General features: G+C 52.5%; 1 protein-coding gene across 4 annotated transcripts in view; it reads right to left on the bottom strand.

Moving 5' to 3' along the window:
* The window catches only part of CLIP4 (CAP-Gly domain containing linker protein family member 4), a 370,258-nt gene that overhangs the window by 261,713 nt on the left and 93,136 nt on the right, over positions 1 to 15,409 (bottom strand). For 2 of the 4 annotated variants that reach the window (XM_078647520.1, XM_078647522.1), the window contains exon 3: positions 15,135 to 15,274. In XM_078647520.1, the coding sequence (XP_078503646.1) occupies positions 15,135 to 15,274 (140 nt within the window). Of the gene's footprint in view, positions 1 to 15,134; positions 15,279 to 15,409 lie in introns of all 4 variants that reach the window. The other 2 variants (XM_078647519.1, XM_078647521.1) reach the window with 1 other exon arrangement.

Below are 15,409 nucleotides of genomic sequence, written 5' to 3'. Positions count from 1 at the left end.
CGTCGTTCTGTCGGTTTCGGTTTGAAGGAGTTACGTTCTTATGCCTTCGAGCAAAAGGTCTGTTTCCCGTTATAGTGATGTCAAATCCTCCACCCACCATCGACCTAAAATAGTTGACGTTTACAAACGTTCTAAATGCTTATTTCTTCCTTTATAATTGCCATTAATGTTATGACCTCGCCTACTTTGTAACTTTGTAATAATATTTATGTATAATTGCTGTATCACCTTGCATGGAAATTTATTCTTACCAGCTCTTTGTTTTTCCACAAATGGACTCTAAGATCTAGGATAGCACTGGACATGCTCATTTCAACAATAAAAAACACAAGTATTGGCAAAGCCTTTAGGTCATGCCTGTGGAAGCTACTCCCTTTTCCTATGTTATTTTTTTGCCATGGTGGCTGATGCGAATGTGCACAGAGGCGCAGCGGACATCTTATAATGATTTTTTAAAGCAATAGAAAAATCCTTTCAAGATGGTCGCTGCATCTACCTACACACCCATCTTGGCCATCTTTGAAAAGTTATTTTAGGATGCCACCGTGGATGCAGGTGCAATCGCAGCAGGAATGTTTGAATTACTTCTCTTAAGGCATAACGATATTATTCAAATATGGCCCCCGAGTGTGTTTGTGTACGCACACATGGTGGCCATCTTTTTATAAGTTAATGGTGAAGGGGTAGGAGTTGATTGTTCATTGTGCTTGGGCACGTGGGGGCAAAAGTAGACCACAGGGGTGAAAGCGAGGGTGAACGTGCACAAGGAGTGAGCAGATAAGGTGACTGCGCAAGGGGCGGGAGGAAGGGGGAAGTTGACTGCGCAAGGGGTGGGAGAGAGGGGGAAGTTGACTGCGCAAGGGGCGGGAGGGAGGCGGAAGTTGACTGCGCAAGGGGCGGGAGGGAGGGGGAAGTTGACTGCGCAAGGGGCGGAAGGGAGGGGGAAGTTGACTGCGCAACGACCCCGCCACCACCAGAGCCAACCTGCACGAAGGGATGACAGACGTAGCCAAATGGATGTCGAGCAGCCGCCTGAAACTGAACTCGGACAAGACGGAAGTCCTCATCCTGGGATCATCACCCTCCGCCTGGGACGACTCCTGGTGGCCCCCCGCCCTGGGCAGCGCACCCAAACCCACAGACCACGCACGCAACCTGGGCTTCATCCTGGACTCCTCCCTCTCCATGACCAGACAAGTCAACGCCGTCTCCTCGTCGTGCTTCAACATCCTACGCATGCTACGTAAGATCTTCCGATGGATCCCCACCGAGACCAGGAAGACGGTCACCCAAGCCCTCGTCACCAGCTGTCTGGACTACGGCAAGTCCCTCTACGCCGGAACCACCGCCAAACTCCAGAAGAGACTCCAGCGGATCCAGAACACCTCAGCACGACTCATCCTGGACATCCCCCGCCGCAGCCACATCTCCGGACACCTGAGAGACCTGCACTGGCTCCCGGTCAACAAGAGAATCACCTTCCGGCTCCTCACCCACGCACACAAAGCCCTACACAACCAAGGCTCAGGATACCTCAACAGCCGCCTCAACTTCTACGCTCCCAAACGCCAGCTTCGATCGACCAGCCACGCCCTCGCCGCCGTCCCCCGCATCCGAAGAGCCACCACGGGAGGAAGGTCCTTCTCCTACGTGGCCGCCAAGACTTGGAACTCCCTCCCGACCCACCTCCGCCTGACCCAAGACCACCTGGCCTTCAGGAAGCAGCTCAAGACCTGGCTGTTCGAGCAGTAGCGGACCCCCCCCAGCGCCTTGAGACCCCCCGGGTGAGTAGTGCGCTATACAAATGATTTGATTGATTGATTGATTGAGGGAGGGGGAAGTTGAATGCGCAAGGGGCGGGAGGGAGGGGGGAAGTTGAATGCGCAAGGGGCGGGAGGGAGGGGGAAGTTGAATGCGCAAGGGGCGGGAGGGAGGGGGAAGTTAAATGCGCAAGGGGCGGGAGGGAGGGGGAAGTTGAATGCGCAAGGGGCGGGAGGGAGGGGGAAGTTGAATGCGCAAGGGGCGGGAGGGAGGGGGAAGTTGAATGCGCAAGGGGCGGGAGGGAGGGGGAAGTTGAATGCGAAAGGGGCGGGAGGGAGGGGGAAGTTGAATGCGAAAGGGGCGGGAGGGAGGGGGAAGTTGAATGCGAAAGGGGCGGGAGGGAGGGGGAAGTTAAATGCGAAAGGGGCGGGAGGGAGGGGGAAGTTGAATGCGAAAGGGGCGGGAGGGAGGGGGAAGTTGAATGCGAAAGGGGCGGGAGGGAGGGGGAAGTTGAATGCGAAAGGGGCGGGAGGGAGGGGGAAGTTGAATGCGAAAGGGGCGGGAGGGAGGGGGAAGTTGAATGCGAAAGGGGAGGGAGGGGGAAGTTGAATGCGAAAGGGGCGGGAGGGAGGAGGAAGTTGAATGCGCAAGGGGCGGGAGGGAGGGGGAAGTTGAATGCGCAAGGGGCGGGAGGGAGGGGGAAGTTGAATGCGCAAGGGGCGGGAGGGAGGGGGAAGTTGAATGCGCAAGGGGCGGGAGGGAGGGGGAAGTTGAATGCGCAAGGGGCAGGAGGGAGGGGGAAGTTGAATGCGCAAGGGGCGGGAGGGAGGGGGAAGTTGAATGCGCAAGGGGCGGGAGGGAGGGGGAAGTTGACTGCGCAAGAGGCGGGAGGGAGGGGAAAGTTGAATGCGCAAGGGAGGGGAAAGTTGAATGCGCAAGGGGCGGGAGGGAGGGGGAAGTTGAATGCGCAAGGGGCGGGAGGGAGGGGGAAGTTGAATGCGCAAGGGGCGGGAGGGAGGGGGAAGTTGAATGCGCAAGGGGCGGGAGGGAGGGGGAAGTTGACTGCGCAAGGGACGGAAGGGAGGGGGAAGTTGACTGCGCAAGGGACGGAAGGGAGGGGGAAGTTGACTGCGCAAGGGGAGGTAGGGAGGGGGAAGATGACTGCGCAAGGGTCTGGAGGGAGGGAGAACTTGACTGCGCAAGGGGTGAGAGGGAGGGAGAAGTTGACTGCGCAAGGTGCGGGAGGGAGGGGGAAGTTGACTGCGCAGGGGGAGTTAGGCAGGGGGTAGTTTACTGCACAAGTGGAGAGAGGGAGGAAAAAGTTGACTGCACAAGGGGCGGGAGGGAAGGGAAAAGTTGACTGCGCAACTGGCGGCAGAGAGGGGAAAGTTAACTGCGCAAGGGACAGGAGGGAGAGAAAAGGTAATTGTGCTTGGACAAGTGGGAGGCGAAAGTAGACCAGAGTGGTGACTGGCGGGAGGGAGGGGAAAGTTAAATGCGCAAGGGGCAAGAGGGAGGGGAAAGTTGACTGCGCAAGGGACGGAAGGGAGGGGGAAGTTGACTGCGCAAGGGACGGAAGGGAGGGGGAAGTTGACTGCGCAAGTGGCGGTAGGGAGGGGAAAGATGACTGCGCAAGGGTCTGGAGGGAGGGAGAAGTTGACTGCGCAAGGGGCAGGAGGGAGGGAGAAGTTGACTGCGCAAGGGGCGGGAGGGAGTGGGAAGTTGACTGCGCAAGGGGCGGGAGGGAGTGGGAAGTTGACTGCGAAAGGGGCGGGAGGGGGAAGTTGACTGCGCAAGGGGCGGGAGGGAGGGGGAAGTTGACTGCGCAAGGGGCGGGAGGGAGGGGGAAATTGACTGCGCAAGGGGCGGGAGGGAGGGGGAAGTTGACTGCGCAAGGAGCGGGAGGGAGGGTGAAGTTGAATGTGCAAGGGGCGGGAGGGAGGGGGAAGTTGAATGTGCGAGGGGCGGGAGGGAGGGGGAAGTTGAATGTGCGAGGGGCGGGAGGGAGGGGGAAGTTGAATGCGCAAGGGGCGGGAGGGAGGGGAAAGTTGAATGCGCAAGGGGCGGGAGGGAGGGGAAAGTTGAATGCGCAAGGGGCGGGAGGGAGGGGGAAGTTGAATGCGAAAGGGGCGGGAGGGAGGGGGAAGTTGAATGCGAAAGGGGCGGGAGGGAGGGGGAAGTTGAATGCGAAAGGGGCGGGAGGGAGGGGGAAGTTGAATGCGAAAGGGGCGGGAGGGAGGGGGAAGTTGAATGAGAAAGGGGCGGGAGGGAGGGTTGAAGTTGAATGCGCAAGGGACGGAAGGGAGGGGGAAGTTGACTGCGCAAGGGACGGAAGGGAGGGGGAAGTTGACTGCGCAAGTGGCGGTAGGGAGGGGAAAGATGACTGCGCAAGGGGTGAGAGGGAGGGAGAAGTTGACTGCGCAAGGGGCAGGAGGGAGGGAGAAGTTGACTGCGCAAGGGGCGGGAGGGAGTGGGAAGTTGACTGCGCAAGGGGCGGGAGGGAGTGGGAAGTTGACTGCGCAAGGGGCGGGAGGGAGGGGGAAGTTGACTGCGCAAGGGGCGGGAGGGAGGGGGAAGTTGACTGCGCAAGGGGCGGGAGGGAGGGGGAAATTGATTGCGCAAGGGGCGGGAGGGAGGGGGAAGTTGACTGCGCAAGGAGCGGGAGGGAGGGTGAAGTTGAATGCGCGAGGGGCGGGAGGGAGGGGGAAGTTGAATGTGCGAGGGGCGGGAGGGAGGGGGAAGTTGAATGTGCGAGGGGCGGGAGGGAGGGGGAAGTTGAATGCGCAAGGGGCGGGAGGGAGGGGGAAGTTGAATGCGCAAGGGGCGGGAGGGAGGGGAAAGTTGAATGCGCAAGGGGCGGGAGGGAGGGGGAAGTTGAATGCGAAAGGGGCGGGAGGGAGGGGGAAGTTGAATGCGAAAGGGGCGGGAGGGAAGGGGAAGTTGAATGAGAAAGGGGCGGGAGGGAGGGTTGAAGTTGAATGCGCAAGGGGTGGGAGGGAGGGGGAAGTTGAATGCGCAAGGGGCGGGAGGGAGGGGGAAGTTGAATGCGCAAGGGGCGGGAGGGAGGGGGAAGTTGACTGCGCAAGGGGCGGGAGGGAGGGGGAAGTTGACTGCGCAAGGGGCGGGAGGGAGGGGGAAGTTGACTGCGCAAGGGGCGGGAGGGAGGGGGAAGTTGAATGCGCAAGGGGCGGGAGAGAGGGAGAAGTTGACTGCGCAAGGGGCGGGAGGGAGGGGGACATTGACTGATCAAGGGGCGGGAGAGAGGGAGAAGTTGACTGCGCAAGGGGCGGGAGGGAGGGGGACATTGACTGATCAAGGGGTGGGAGGGAAGGGGAAGTTGACAGCGCAAGCGGCAGGAGGGAGGGGGAAGTTTACTGCGCAAGGGGCGGGAGAGAGGGAGAAGTTGACTGCGCAAGGGGCGGGAGGGAGGGGGACATTGACTGATCAAGGGGCGGGAGAGAGGGAGAAGTTGACTGCGCAAGGGGCGGGAGGGAGGGGGACATTGACTGATCAAGGGGTGGGAGGGAAGGGGAAGTTGACAGCGCAAGCGGCAGGAGGGAGGGGGAAGTTGACTGCGCAAGGGGCGGGAGGGAGGGGGAAGTTGACTGCGCAGGGGGAGTTAGGCAGGGGGTAGTTTACTGCACAAGGGGCGGGAGGGAAGGGAAAAGTTGACTGCGCAACTGGCGGCAGGGAGGCGAAAGTTAACTGCGCAAGGGACGGGAGGGAGAGAAAAGTTAATTGTGCTTGGACAAGTGGGAGGCGAAAGTAGACCGGAGTGGTGACTGGCGGGAGGGAGGGGAAAGTTAAATGCGCAAGGGGCAGGAGGGAGGGGAAAGTTGACTGCGCAAGGGACGGAAGGGAGGGGGAAGTTGACTGCGCAAGGGACGGAAGGGAGGGGGAAGTTGACTGCGCAAGGGGCGGTAGGGAGGGGAAAGATGACTGCGCAAGGGTCTGGAGGGAGGGAGAACTTGACTGCGCAAGGGGTGAGAGGGAGGGAGAAGTTGACTGCGCAAGGGGCAGGAGGGAGGGAGAAGTTGACTGCGCAAGGGGCGGGAGGGAGTGGGAAGTTGACTGCGCAAGAGGCGGGAGGGAGTGAGAAGTTGACTCTGAAAGGGGCGGGAGGGAGGGGGAAGTTGACTGCGCAAGGGGCGGGAGGGAGGTGGAAGTTGACTGCGCAAGGGGCGGGAGGGAGGTGGAAGTTGACTGCGCAAGGGGCGGGAGGGAGGGGGAAGTTGACAGCGCAAGGGGCAGGAGGGAAAGCAAAGTTAATTCAGGTTGGGCGTGTGGGAGGCAAAAGTAGATCGCAGTGGTGAAAGCGAGGGTGAACATGCACAGGGAGTGAAGCAGGGGAAGTTGACTGCACAAAGGGCGGGAGGGAGGGGGAAGTTTACTGCGCAAGGGGCGGGAGAGAGGGAGAAGTTGACAGCGCAAGGGGCAGGAGGGAGGGGGAAGTTGACTGCGCAAGGGGCAGGAGGGAGGGGGAAGTTGACTGCGCAGGGGGAGTTAGGCAGGGGGTAGTTTACTGCACAAGGGGAGAGAGGGAGGAAAAAGTTGACTGCGCAATGGGAGGGAGGGGGGAACTTGACTGCGCAAGGGGCGGGAGGGAGGAGGAAGTTGACTGTGCAAGGGCGGGACAGAGGGGGAAGTTGAGTGCGCATATGACGAGAGGGAGGAGGAAGTTGACTGCGCAAGGGGAGGGAGGGAGGGGGAAGTTGACTGCGCAAGGGGAGGGAGGGAGGGGGAAGATGACTGCGCAAGGGGAGGGAGGGAGGGGGAAGATGACTGCGCAAGGGGCGGAAGGGAGGGGGAAGTTGACTGCGCAAGGGGCGGGAGGGAGGGTGAAGTTGACTGCGCAAGGGGCGGGAGGGAGGGTGAAGTTGACTGCGCAAGGGGTGGGAGGGAGGGGAAGTTGACTGCGGCCGGGGCGGGAGGGAGGGGAAGTTGACTGTGCATGGGGTGGGAGCGAGGGGGCAGCTGACTGCACAAGGGGCGGGAGGGAGGGGAAGTTGACTGCACATGGGGCAAGTTGACTGCACAAGGATAGGGAGGGAAGGGGAAAGTTGACTGCACGAGGGAGGGAAGGGGAAAGTTGACTGCACGAGGGAGGGAGGGAGGGGAAGTTTACTGCACAAGGGGCAGGAGGGAGGGGAAAGTTGACTGCGCAAGGGGAGGGGGAAGTTGACTGCACAAGGGGCGGGAGAGAGGGGGATGTTGACTGCGCAAGGGGCGGGAGAGAGGGCAAAGTTGACTGTGCAAGGGGGGTAGTTTACTGTGCAAGGGGCAGGAGGGAGGAAAAAGTGGACTTCACAAGGGGCGGGAGGGAAGGGAAAAGTTGACTGCGCAAGTGGCGGGAGGGAGGGGTAAGTTGACTGCACAAGGGGCGGGAGGGAGAACAAAGTTAATTGTGCTTGGTAGGAGGTAAAAGTAGACCGCAGCGGTGAAAGCGAGGGTGAACATGCACAGTGAGTGAGCAGGGGAAGTTGACTGAGCAAGGGGCAAGAGGGAGGGGGAAATTGACTATGCAGGGGGAGGGAGGGGGAAGTTGATTGCGCAAGGGGGAAGAGAGGGAAAGTTGACTGCACAAGGGGGGGAGGGAAGGGAAAAGTTGACTGCACAAGGGGAGGGAGGGAAGGGAAAAGTTGGCTGCACAAGTGGTGGGAGGGAGGGGTAAGTTGACTGCGCAAGGGGCGGTATGGAGAGCAAAGTTAATTGTGCTTGGGCGGGTGGGAGGCAAAAGTAGACTGCGGTGGTGAAAGCGAGGATAAACATACACAGGGAGTGAGCAGGGGAAGTTGACTGCGCAAGGGGCAAGAGGGAGGGGGAAATTGACTGCGCAGGGGGGATGGAGGGGGAAGTAGACTGCGCAAGGGGGAAGTTGACAGCACAATGGGCAGGAGGGAGGGGGAAGTTAACTGGGGGAAAGAGGGTGAAGTTGACTGCGCAAGGGGCGGGAGGTAGGAGAAAGTTGAATGTACATGGGCGGGAGGGGGAAGTTGACTGCGCAAGGGGCGGGAGGAAGGGGGAAGTGGAGTGTGGGAGGGAGGGAGAAGTTGACTGCAAAAGGGGCAGGAGGGTAGGAGAAGTTGACTGCGAAAGGGGCTGGAGGGAGGGAGAATTTGACTGTAAATGGGACGGGAGGGAGAAGTTGACTGCGAAAGGGGCTGGAGGGAGACGTTGACTGCGCTAGGGGCGGGAGGGAGGGGGAAGTTGACTGCGCAAGGAGTCGGAGGGAGGGGGAAGTTGACTGCGGAAGGGGAGGAAACGAAGGGGGAAGTTTGACAGTGCAAGGGGCAATCTGCGTTGTTGGGAGTGGCAATCATGCTTATCCATACTCCTAGTGGGGAAGCTGCCTATTGAGCAGCCCCTGGACAGGGTCATGCACTCTGTCATAAACAGGGTCATTGTCATCTTTGAGATATTTTTGTGATAGTCAACAAGACATGATGTTGCAGTTCATAAATACCCAAATAATAATAACAAGTATCTCCGTGTGTTTCACTGTGCTCAACTTCGAGACTGAGTGAATGATGGCTAGCGTCCTTTAGGGATTTCATGTTTATGGCTCCACAAGATGGAGGTTTCTCTGCAGGTTTCACTTTGTCCACTGTGACCTATTCCCTTGCTTTAGGCTCCTCTCTTTGACATTGCAGCTACCTGGTAGGTAGTACAGGGACTTCCAAACAACCCACTGTTATTACGTTTCCTATTAGCTCAAGTGAAGGAATCTCCACTGTGACCTATTCCCTTGCTTTAGGCTCCTCTCTTTGACATTGCAGCTACCTGGTAGGTAGTACAGGGACTTCCAAACAACCCACTGTTATTACGTTTCCTATTAGCTCAAGTGAAGGAATCTTTGTGGATTGACCAATTCTAACTGGTCTAGAGTAGGTGGAAAAATCTTACCGTATTCAAAGGCCAAGATTTTCTGCCTCATGACTGTAGAAAGATTTTCAAACTTTAAATTAACGTTGCCTTTGGTTGGCTACAGCTGCCCACTTTCTGATGCACTCTATCAAGTAATCTAGACATTGAATTTTAAGGAGACTCAGCAGGGATAAGGCTTGTTTGCTAAGGGTAGGAACAGGCGTTCCTCTGCATGCCTGATTGAGAAAGTCTGAAAAAATATGCTGTGTTTCCACCTCCTGTGGAAGAAAGAGGCCCACAGACTGTGTAGGAAGCAATGCCAAAGCAGACTGAAGATGTGACTGGGTGTTGAAGCATGACACCCTGGCAATCAAGCCAGGAAGAAGCAATGACAAAGCATCAGTTGAGGTCAAGGAGCAGCAGAGAGCATTTACTCTCCCATTAGGCCCCCACCTGCTCTACCCACACCGCTAGGTGCCCTTTCAGCACCTGCACTCCCACAGGGACACACTGGGTTCTTTATACCCCTGCCACTGAGGTTATATTCCACAGGGCGCAGGAAGTAGTTTTCTGAACCGCTTTACTCGTGTCTCTGGCTAGTATTGCACAGAACACTTTCTATAATACTAAGATGAGTTGAAGATGGTCAAGCTGTTGATTCCAACAGACACCTTCAGCCAATGAGGACCTGATCAATGGCACATTTGGGTTGCGACTGGCTTCTAGTGCACGATGTTCCAAAGGAAGACCACACACCGCTCTGATATGGCTACAATCACATTATTTGTAGGCAACGATGCCCTGGTCCATCCACTCTCCATGAATTAAGATTCATTCCTCATGATCCAACATGGCCATATGTACAATTGATGCATAAAGGAAGAAGTATTCACTTTATACTCCTTCATGTGACTATTACGGGATGTTCCCCACCTTCCATCCGGGTACCACTGAAGTGTTCCGCTTGTGCCTGGGCATTGTTCAACATTGAATTCAGCAGACGTCAGTTTGGTAGCCCAATGTTATCACAGAACTAACTGCAGGCATTGTGATGATCTTGTTTTGCTTACTACACAACAAACAAGGTTGCCCGTCCGCAGAGGAGAATATATTTTCCACACACTTGATGCATCCTCGCTCACTGTACTGCACAGTGGGAAAAGTGCACTGCCCTCAGCTGGACTTGTACAACTACTGCATCAATTAAGTGACTAAAGCATGAGCAGAGGCCATACTCTATGGAACATGAAGGAGAAGTACAACAATGAAAGGTTGAATGGGGGTAGCCTATTGCCTCCCTGTGCACTAACAGTACAATCTATGGAAGATGGTGAAGAAAGTCTCTAAGCAGACCTAAAAAGAAGACAAGGGCCATATTTTGTGCCTCCAGGAAACATGGAGCCGTTGCGCACAGGATATTGATGGCTTTCAAGCCCTTAATACCCTAGCGGTACCTTCACAAGCTGGTAGGGCAAAAGGTGGTCTAATGACAGCAACCTCATTAAAACTGTGTAAACTTGTAATTACCAAGATAGTTGACACCCCATGGTTCCAAGTGCTGATGTTGGTCAATCTGTTTCCTGAACCGTTGTTATTGATTAATTGGTACTATAACATCTTTGATCATAACGAGACAACTGTAATGTTGAAGTTGGAGGAGGCCATGACCAGGGCACGTCACGAGCAACCCCTACTTTTTGTCATCTGGGTGGGAGATTTTAACTGCTCATTATGCACCCGTGGGGACTCGAAGGTGTGTGGTTTGAGAGATTCTCACGACCTTCCTTTGACACACTTTAAACACACACCCCAGGGGGACGCTTTAAATAATATCATCATTTTGAATGACTTATCTATAGTGGAACCCTGGGTTGGTCCAGACTTGGCCCCGATACCGACATTTCAGGGAAGTAGAGGCACGATGAGTTTTATTGATTTTGTGATTATCTCCAGTGGGTATTTCCACTATGTCGATAAACTGGAAGTAATTGCTAATGCTGCCAGTGACCACAACCCATTGACCCTATCCCTCCTCTGTCCTGTTAAACTCAAACATCCTGTTTGGGATCAACCCATAAAATGTAACAGGAATCAAGGTATCACTCTTAAATGGGGTAAAATAGACGCAGCAGGTCTTGAGGCAGAGATTATGACCAAACATAGCTCAGAATATGATGCATGCCTATCACCGACAGCTAACCCTGAAAAGGTTATAGGGAATTTTGAATTATTATGTGGGCATGTAGCCGAACGCCTTACAAAACCAATTGGGAAAAATAAAAGGCCAGGGCCCAGATGGTTTGATGCTGCATGCTCAGCAACACATAGATCCCTTAAAGTGGCATTAAACCAAAAACCCAGGGATATAGAATTGGTTAGGGCATCTAGAATGGCCTATAAAGAAGCAATGAGAATAAGGAAGCTGGACCTAAAAAATCTGGCTTGGGAAGACTTAGAAAAGGCCTCTGATTTGAAGGACAGTAGGCTATTTTGGGAAGTAATTAATCGCCCTCTTTTCATAAGTAATGGTAAGGATAATATTGTGATGCAGATTGCTTGTGAAACATGGGAATCACATTTTGGGGCTATTTTTAATCCGCATGGAACTTCACTTAATGAACTGTCATTGGGAGACCCTAGGGAACTAGTGGTTTCGCAATCATCTTTGTCCCTGAGCTTATCACTCACCTTGCAAGAAGTGGAAGATGCTTTGTCGAAAGGTATATCATTAAAAGCTCCCGGCCCTGATTTAGTGCCATTGGACTTTTTTAAGCACAATGTTAAGATTTGGGCCCCTCTTTTATTAAATGTATTTAGAGCAGTTGTCATTAGTCGTATTCCATCATCATGGAAGGAGGCAGTAGTGGTGCCAATTTTTAAGAAAGGCAATAGATCTGATCCCCGATGCTATCGCCCAATCTCATTAATTGATGCATCTTGTAAGATATTGGGTAGGGTTATCTTAGCCAGATTGGAAACATGGGCAGATTCGGTGGGCCTTATTGTAACCTCCCAATATGGGTTCAGGAAAGGCAAAGGTACTGTCGAACAGTGCCTGAACCTGGCATTGATTATAGGGAAACACATGAAGGCAATGAATTCTTCCATTCATCTTGCCTTCATGGATCTCTCAAGTGCATTCGATACTGTCTGCCGAAGCAAGCTGTGGAAGATGATGGAGGATATGGGTTTTGAGGAACCTCTGGTTCACCTGCTCCGTAGACTCCATGAAGCAACCACTGTAGCCATAAGGTTCGGGCCAGGGGGAGAGAAAACAAAGTCTATCCCCTCGACTGAGGGCGTCCGTCAAGGATGTATATTAGCCCCCTTCCTGTTCCTAGTTTACACTAATGGGCTGGAAAAATACTTGTTGGACCACTGCCACGATTTCCCAAAGGTTAATGGCAGGAGCATACCGATGCTTTCTTATGCCGATGATACGGTATTAATGACTCTCACAGGAAATAGTATGCAGCATTGTCTTGATGCCTTCCATACTTTTATGTTGGACCTAGACCTGAAGGTAAATTTCACCAAATCTTTTGCTATGGTCTGTGGCCCAAAGGGCACCAAAACCAGAAAGTTTGTAGTAAACAACTGTACTATTGAAAAGGTTGAAAACTTTAACTATCTGGGAAACCTTTTTAACAACAAATTAAGTTGGGCCCCGCTAATTAAGACTCGAGTTCAGAGTGCTAGTCGCTCTATTGAAGGACTGTTTCGTTTCTGTGGGAAGTTAGGTCAAAAACCTGTCAATCATTTAAAAACCCTGTATAAAGCAAAATGCTTGTCAGTAGCTATCTATGGGGCAGGGGTCTGGGGAACCGAAAGCCCAGATACAATACAAATTATGGAGAATAAATTTTTAAAACGTGTATTGGCCATTCCACTAAGTTCCTCAAATAGATTTGCCCATGATGAGATAGGTTTGAGTTATGTGAGTGACACTATTCGCCTCTCCCCCCTACTATTATGGGGCAAAATATGGCTATCAGAGGATCTACAATTGTCTAGAGACATCCTTCGGGATTGTCTAAAATTGACACACATGAATAAGATCCCATGGTTATCTTATGTAAATGAAACACTTCATAAAATAGGCCTGGGTGACATTTTTGATAGCCCCGAAAACATTCAGGGAGATATCAAATTCGTTATCAAATCAAGTTATTGGAAATCCTCATTTGTGCACTCTTTGGTTAGCCCTCACGAATTTAAGGTTACTTTACATCATCAGTTTTATTTAACCTTTATAAATCATGTGCAATGGCGATTCTATTTGACAAGGTTTAGGTTACAAATTTTGCATTTTCTTTTTGCGTTTCCTAGACAGGGGAGCTGGTGTGAGAGACTGCCCCCCTGTCCCTGTAACAACAAAGATAGCCAAAGCACGATGCATGTTGTTCTTTTCTGTTCTTTATATAAGGATCCGAGAATGAGGTTTATCAAGCCGATCCTTAAGGAAAAACAACCTTGCCATTATAAAGAGGGTTATGACCATTTGTTAGCTTTGTCTACATCTGACGTTTGTTGTGCAATGCTAAGTTTTATACGTGTGTCACTCATGATCAGAAAACGGTATAGTTAATTTTGGCTCCCAGAACTAGTTTTGTTGCCCAGGTATACTGTTGTTTTTACTTTTAACACAACACTGATATGAAGTATTCATGATTAATTAAACCTGATCGAATAGCTATGGGTTATAACTTTGTCTAATAATCAATGTATTTTAGTAATTTATTGTACAAATTTAAAAACTGCTTCTAAATGAATTTTAAAGTATGTTTTGAAATGTATTTTTGTGACTTTTATGATTCTTGTGTGAATCGAATAAAGTTTATGAAACGAAACGAAACGACAAGGGCCATATAAAAACAGGAGGGTATGTGTAGTTTTCTTATTACCTAATAATAAGCAATAACCCCTTACCTTTCCACTTTGGAAAAAACACTTTGTGACCTAAATTAAATCATAGCGATATTGTTATGTTATGTTATGTTATGTTATTATTATTTGTACCGCGCACAGCTGCCCCAGCGAAGGGGCGTCCTGGCGCTTTGACAAGGCAAGCACAACACACAACTAAGAAACTCAGAGGGGGCAAAGAAAACAGCAGAGAAACTTAAGCAAATAAAAGAGTCTTGACGGCCCGTCTAAACTGGAGAAGGTCATCAATCGCCCGGATATGCGGAGGAAGAGAATTCCACCACTTAGCCGCTAACACACGGAAAGAGCGACCACCAGCTCTGACCAGTTTAACACGCGGAACCACTACCAGATTCTGCCCCAAAGATCTGAGGGTACGCGGAGGGACATACGGTGTTAGCAAATTCTCCAAAATTTTGGGAGACATACCTTTGAGGATTTTAAACGCAAGGCAAAGGACCTTGAATTGAATCCTCTGGGGTATGGGGAGCCAATGGAGCGAGTGCAGAGATTTGGAAACAGAACACCTCCTTGGCAGACCAATCACTACTCTGGCTGCAGCATTTTGGACTCGCTGCAGCCGGGTGAGTTCTGCCTGATTAATCCCGGCTAACAACGAACTGGCATAGTCCAGCCGGGATAACACTGATGCTTGAACCACCAGTTGCCTGGTGGAAGCATCAAAAAACTTAAGAATAGGTCTGAGCCCTCTAATGATGCCATAGCAAGAAGCCGCCACCTTCTTGGTATGGCAGATGAAACCAAGAGTCGGGTCCAGCCATACTCCCAAATTTTTTATCTCCGATGCTGGGAGAGGAGTCACACCTAACTCAGAGGGCCACCATTTGTCACCCCACAACGCCACCTGCTTACCGACCACCATAACCTCAGTCTTCTTGGTATTTAACTGGAGACAGTTGGAGTTCATCCAGTTAGCCACTGCCCGCAAACCGTCACAAATCCTGGGAGCCTCCATGTTTGAGTCCCCACTCAGCGTGACCGCCAGCTGCGTGTCATCAGCATATGAGACCATCGTCAAGCCCCATTGCTTGACGACCGCAGCCAGCGGTCTCACGTAGAGATTGAAAAGAGTGGGACTCAGCGAAGAACCCTGTGGGACCCCCAGGGCTAGCGGGTAGGGTTTAGACTTGCCGGGCGGGATCGCCACCTGAAATGACCTTTCAGTCAGGAAGGATCGAAACCAACATAAGGCCGAGCCCGTGACCCCCACTTCCTCAAGTCGCTGAAGCAAGATCCCGTGCGAGACCGTGTTGAACGCGGCACTAAGATCTAATAACAAGAGTGCCGCCGTCCGCCCCGCATCAAGCACGGACCGCAGATGTTCGACCATAGAAAGTAGGGCCGTCTCCGTGCTATGGCCCGCCCGGAACCCATTCTGAGTAGGGTCAAGAATGATAAACATTTGTCATTAACATTAACATTTTGATATTGATCCATTTCTCCTCCCAGAAGCGGCAAAATGTTACCTTGCATCCCAAAAAGAAAAAATCGGCAGTAATGCAGAGCAAAGCAGTGTCAACTACAACACTGGGGTTGTGCTGGTTTCCACATTTGCTTCTTACCTCGTTACCAATGACGTCGATGTTCTGCTGAACCTGTGGGACCCACTGCCTTAAAATGGCAAACAGTTCTGACACTGACGTGTTCGGGTTGAAGAGAATCTCTTGACAGGCTGCATCGTTTGGGTCAAAGAAGGAGAACTCTGCCGAGACAAAGGGTGGGAAGATTGTTGCAGCACCCACATCATTACAACTGAACGTCCTCAATGAATCAAAGAAGGAAAGGCTACAGCATACATTTATAATGCCGCCACAAAACAGATACACATTCTTAGCTA

This window comes from Lissotriton helveticus, chromosome 6 (genome assembly GCF_964261635.1).
Source record: "Lissotriton helveticus chromosome 6, aLisHel1.1, whole genome shotgun sequence".
Taxonomy (NCBI): domain Eukaryota; kingdom Metazoa; phylum Chordata; class Amphibia; order Caudata; family Salamandridae; genus Lissotriton; species Lissotriton helveticus.
The sequence above is the reverse complement of the archived record's forward strand: the minus strand, read 5'-3'. Positions and strand labels throughout refer to the sequence as shown.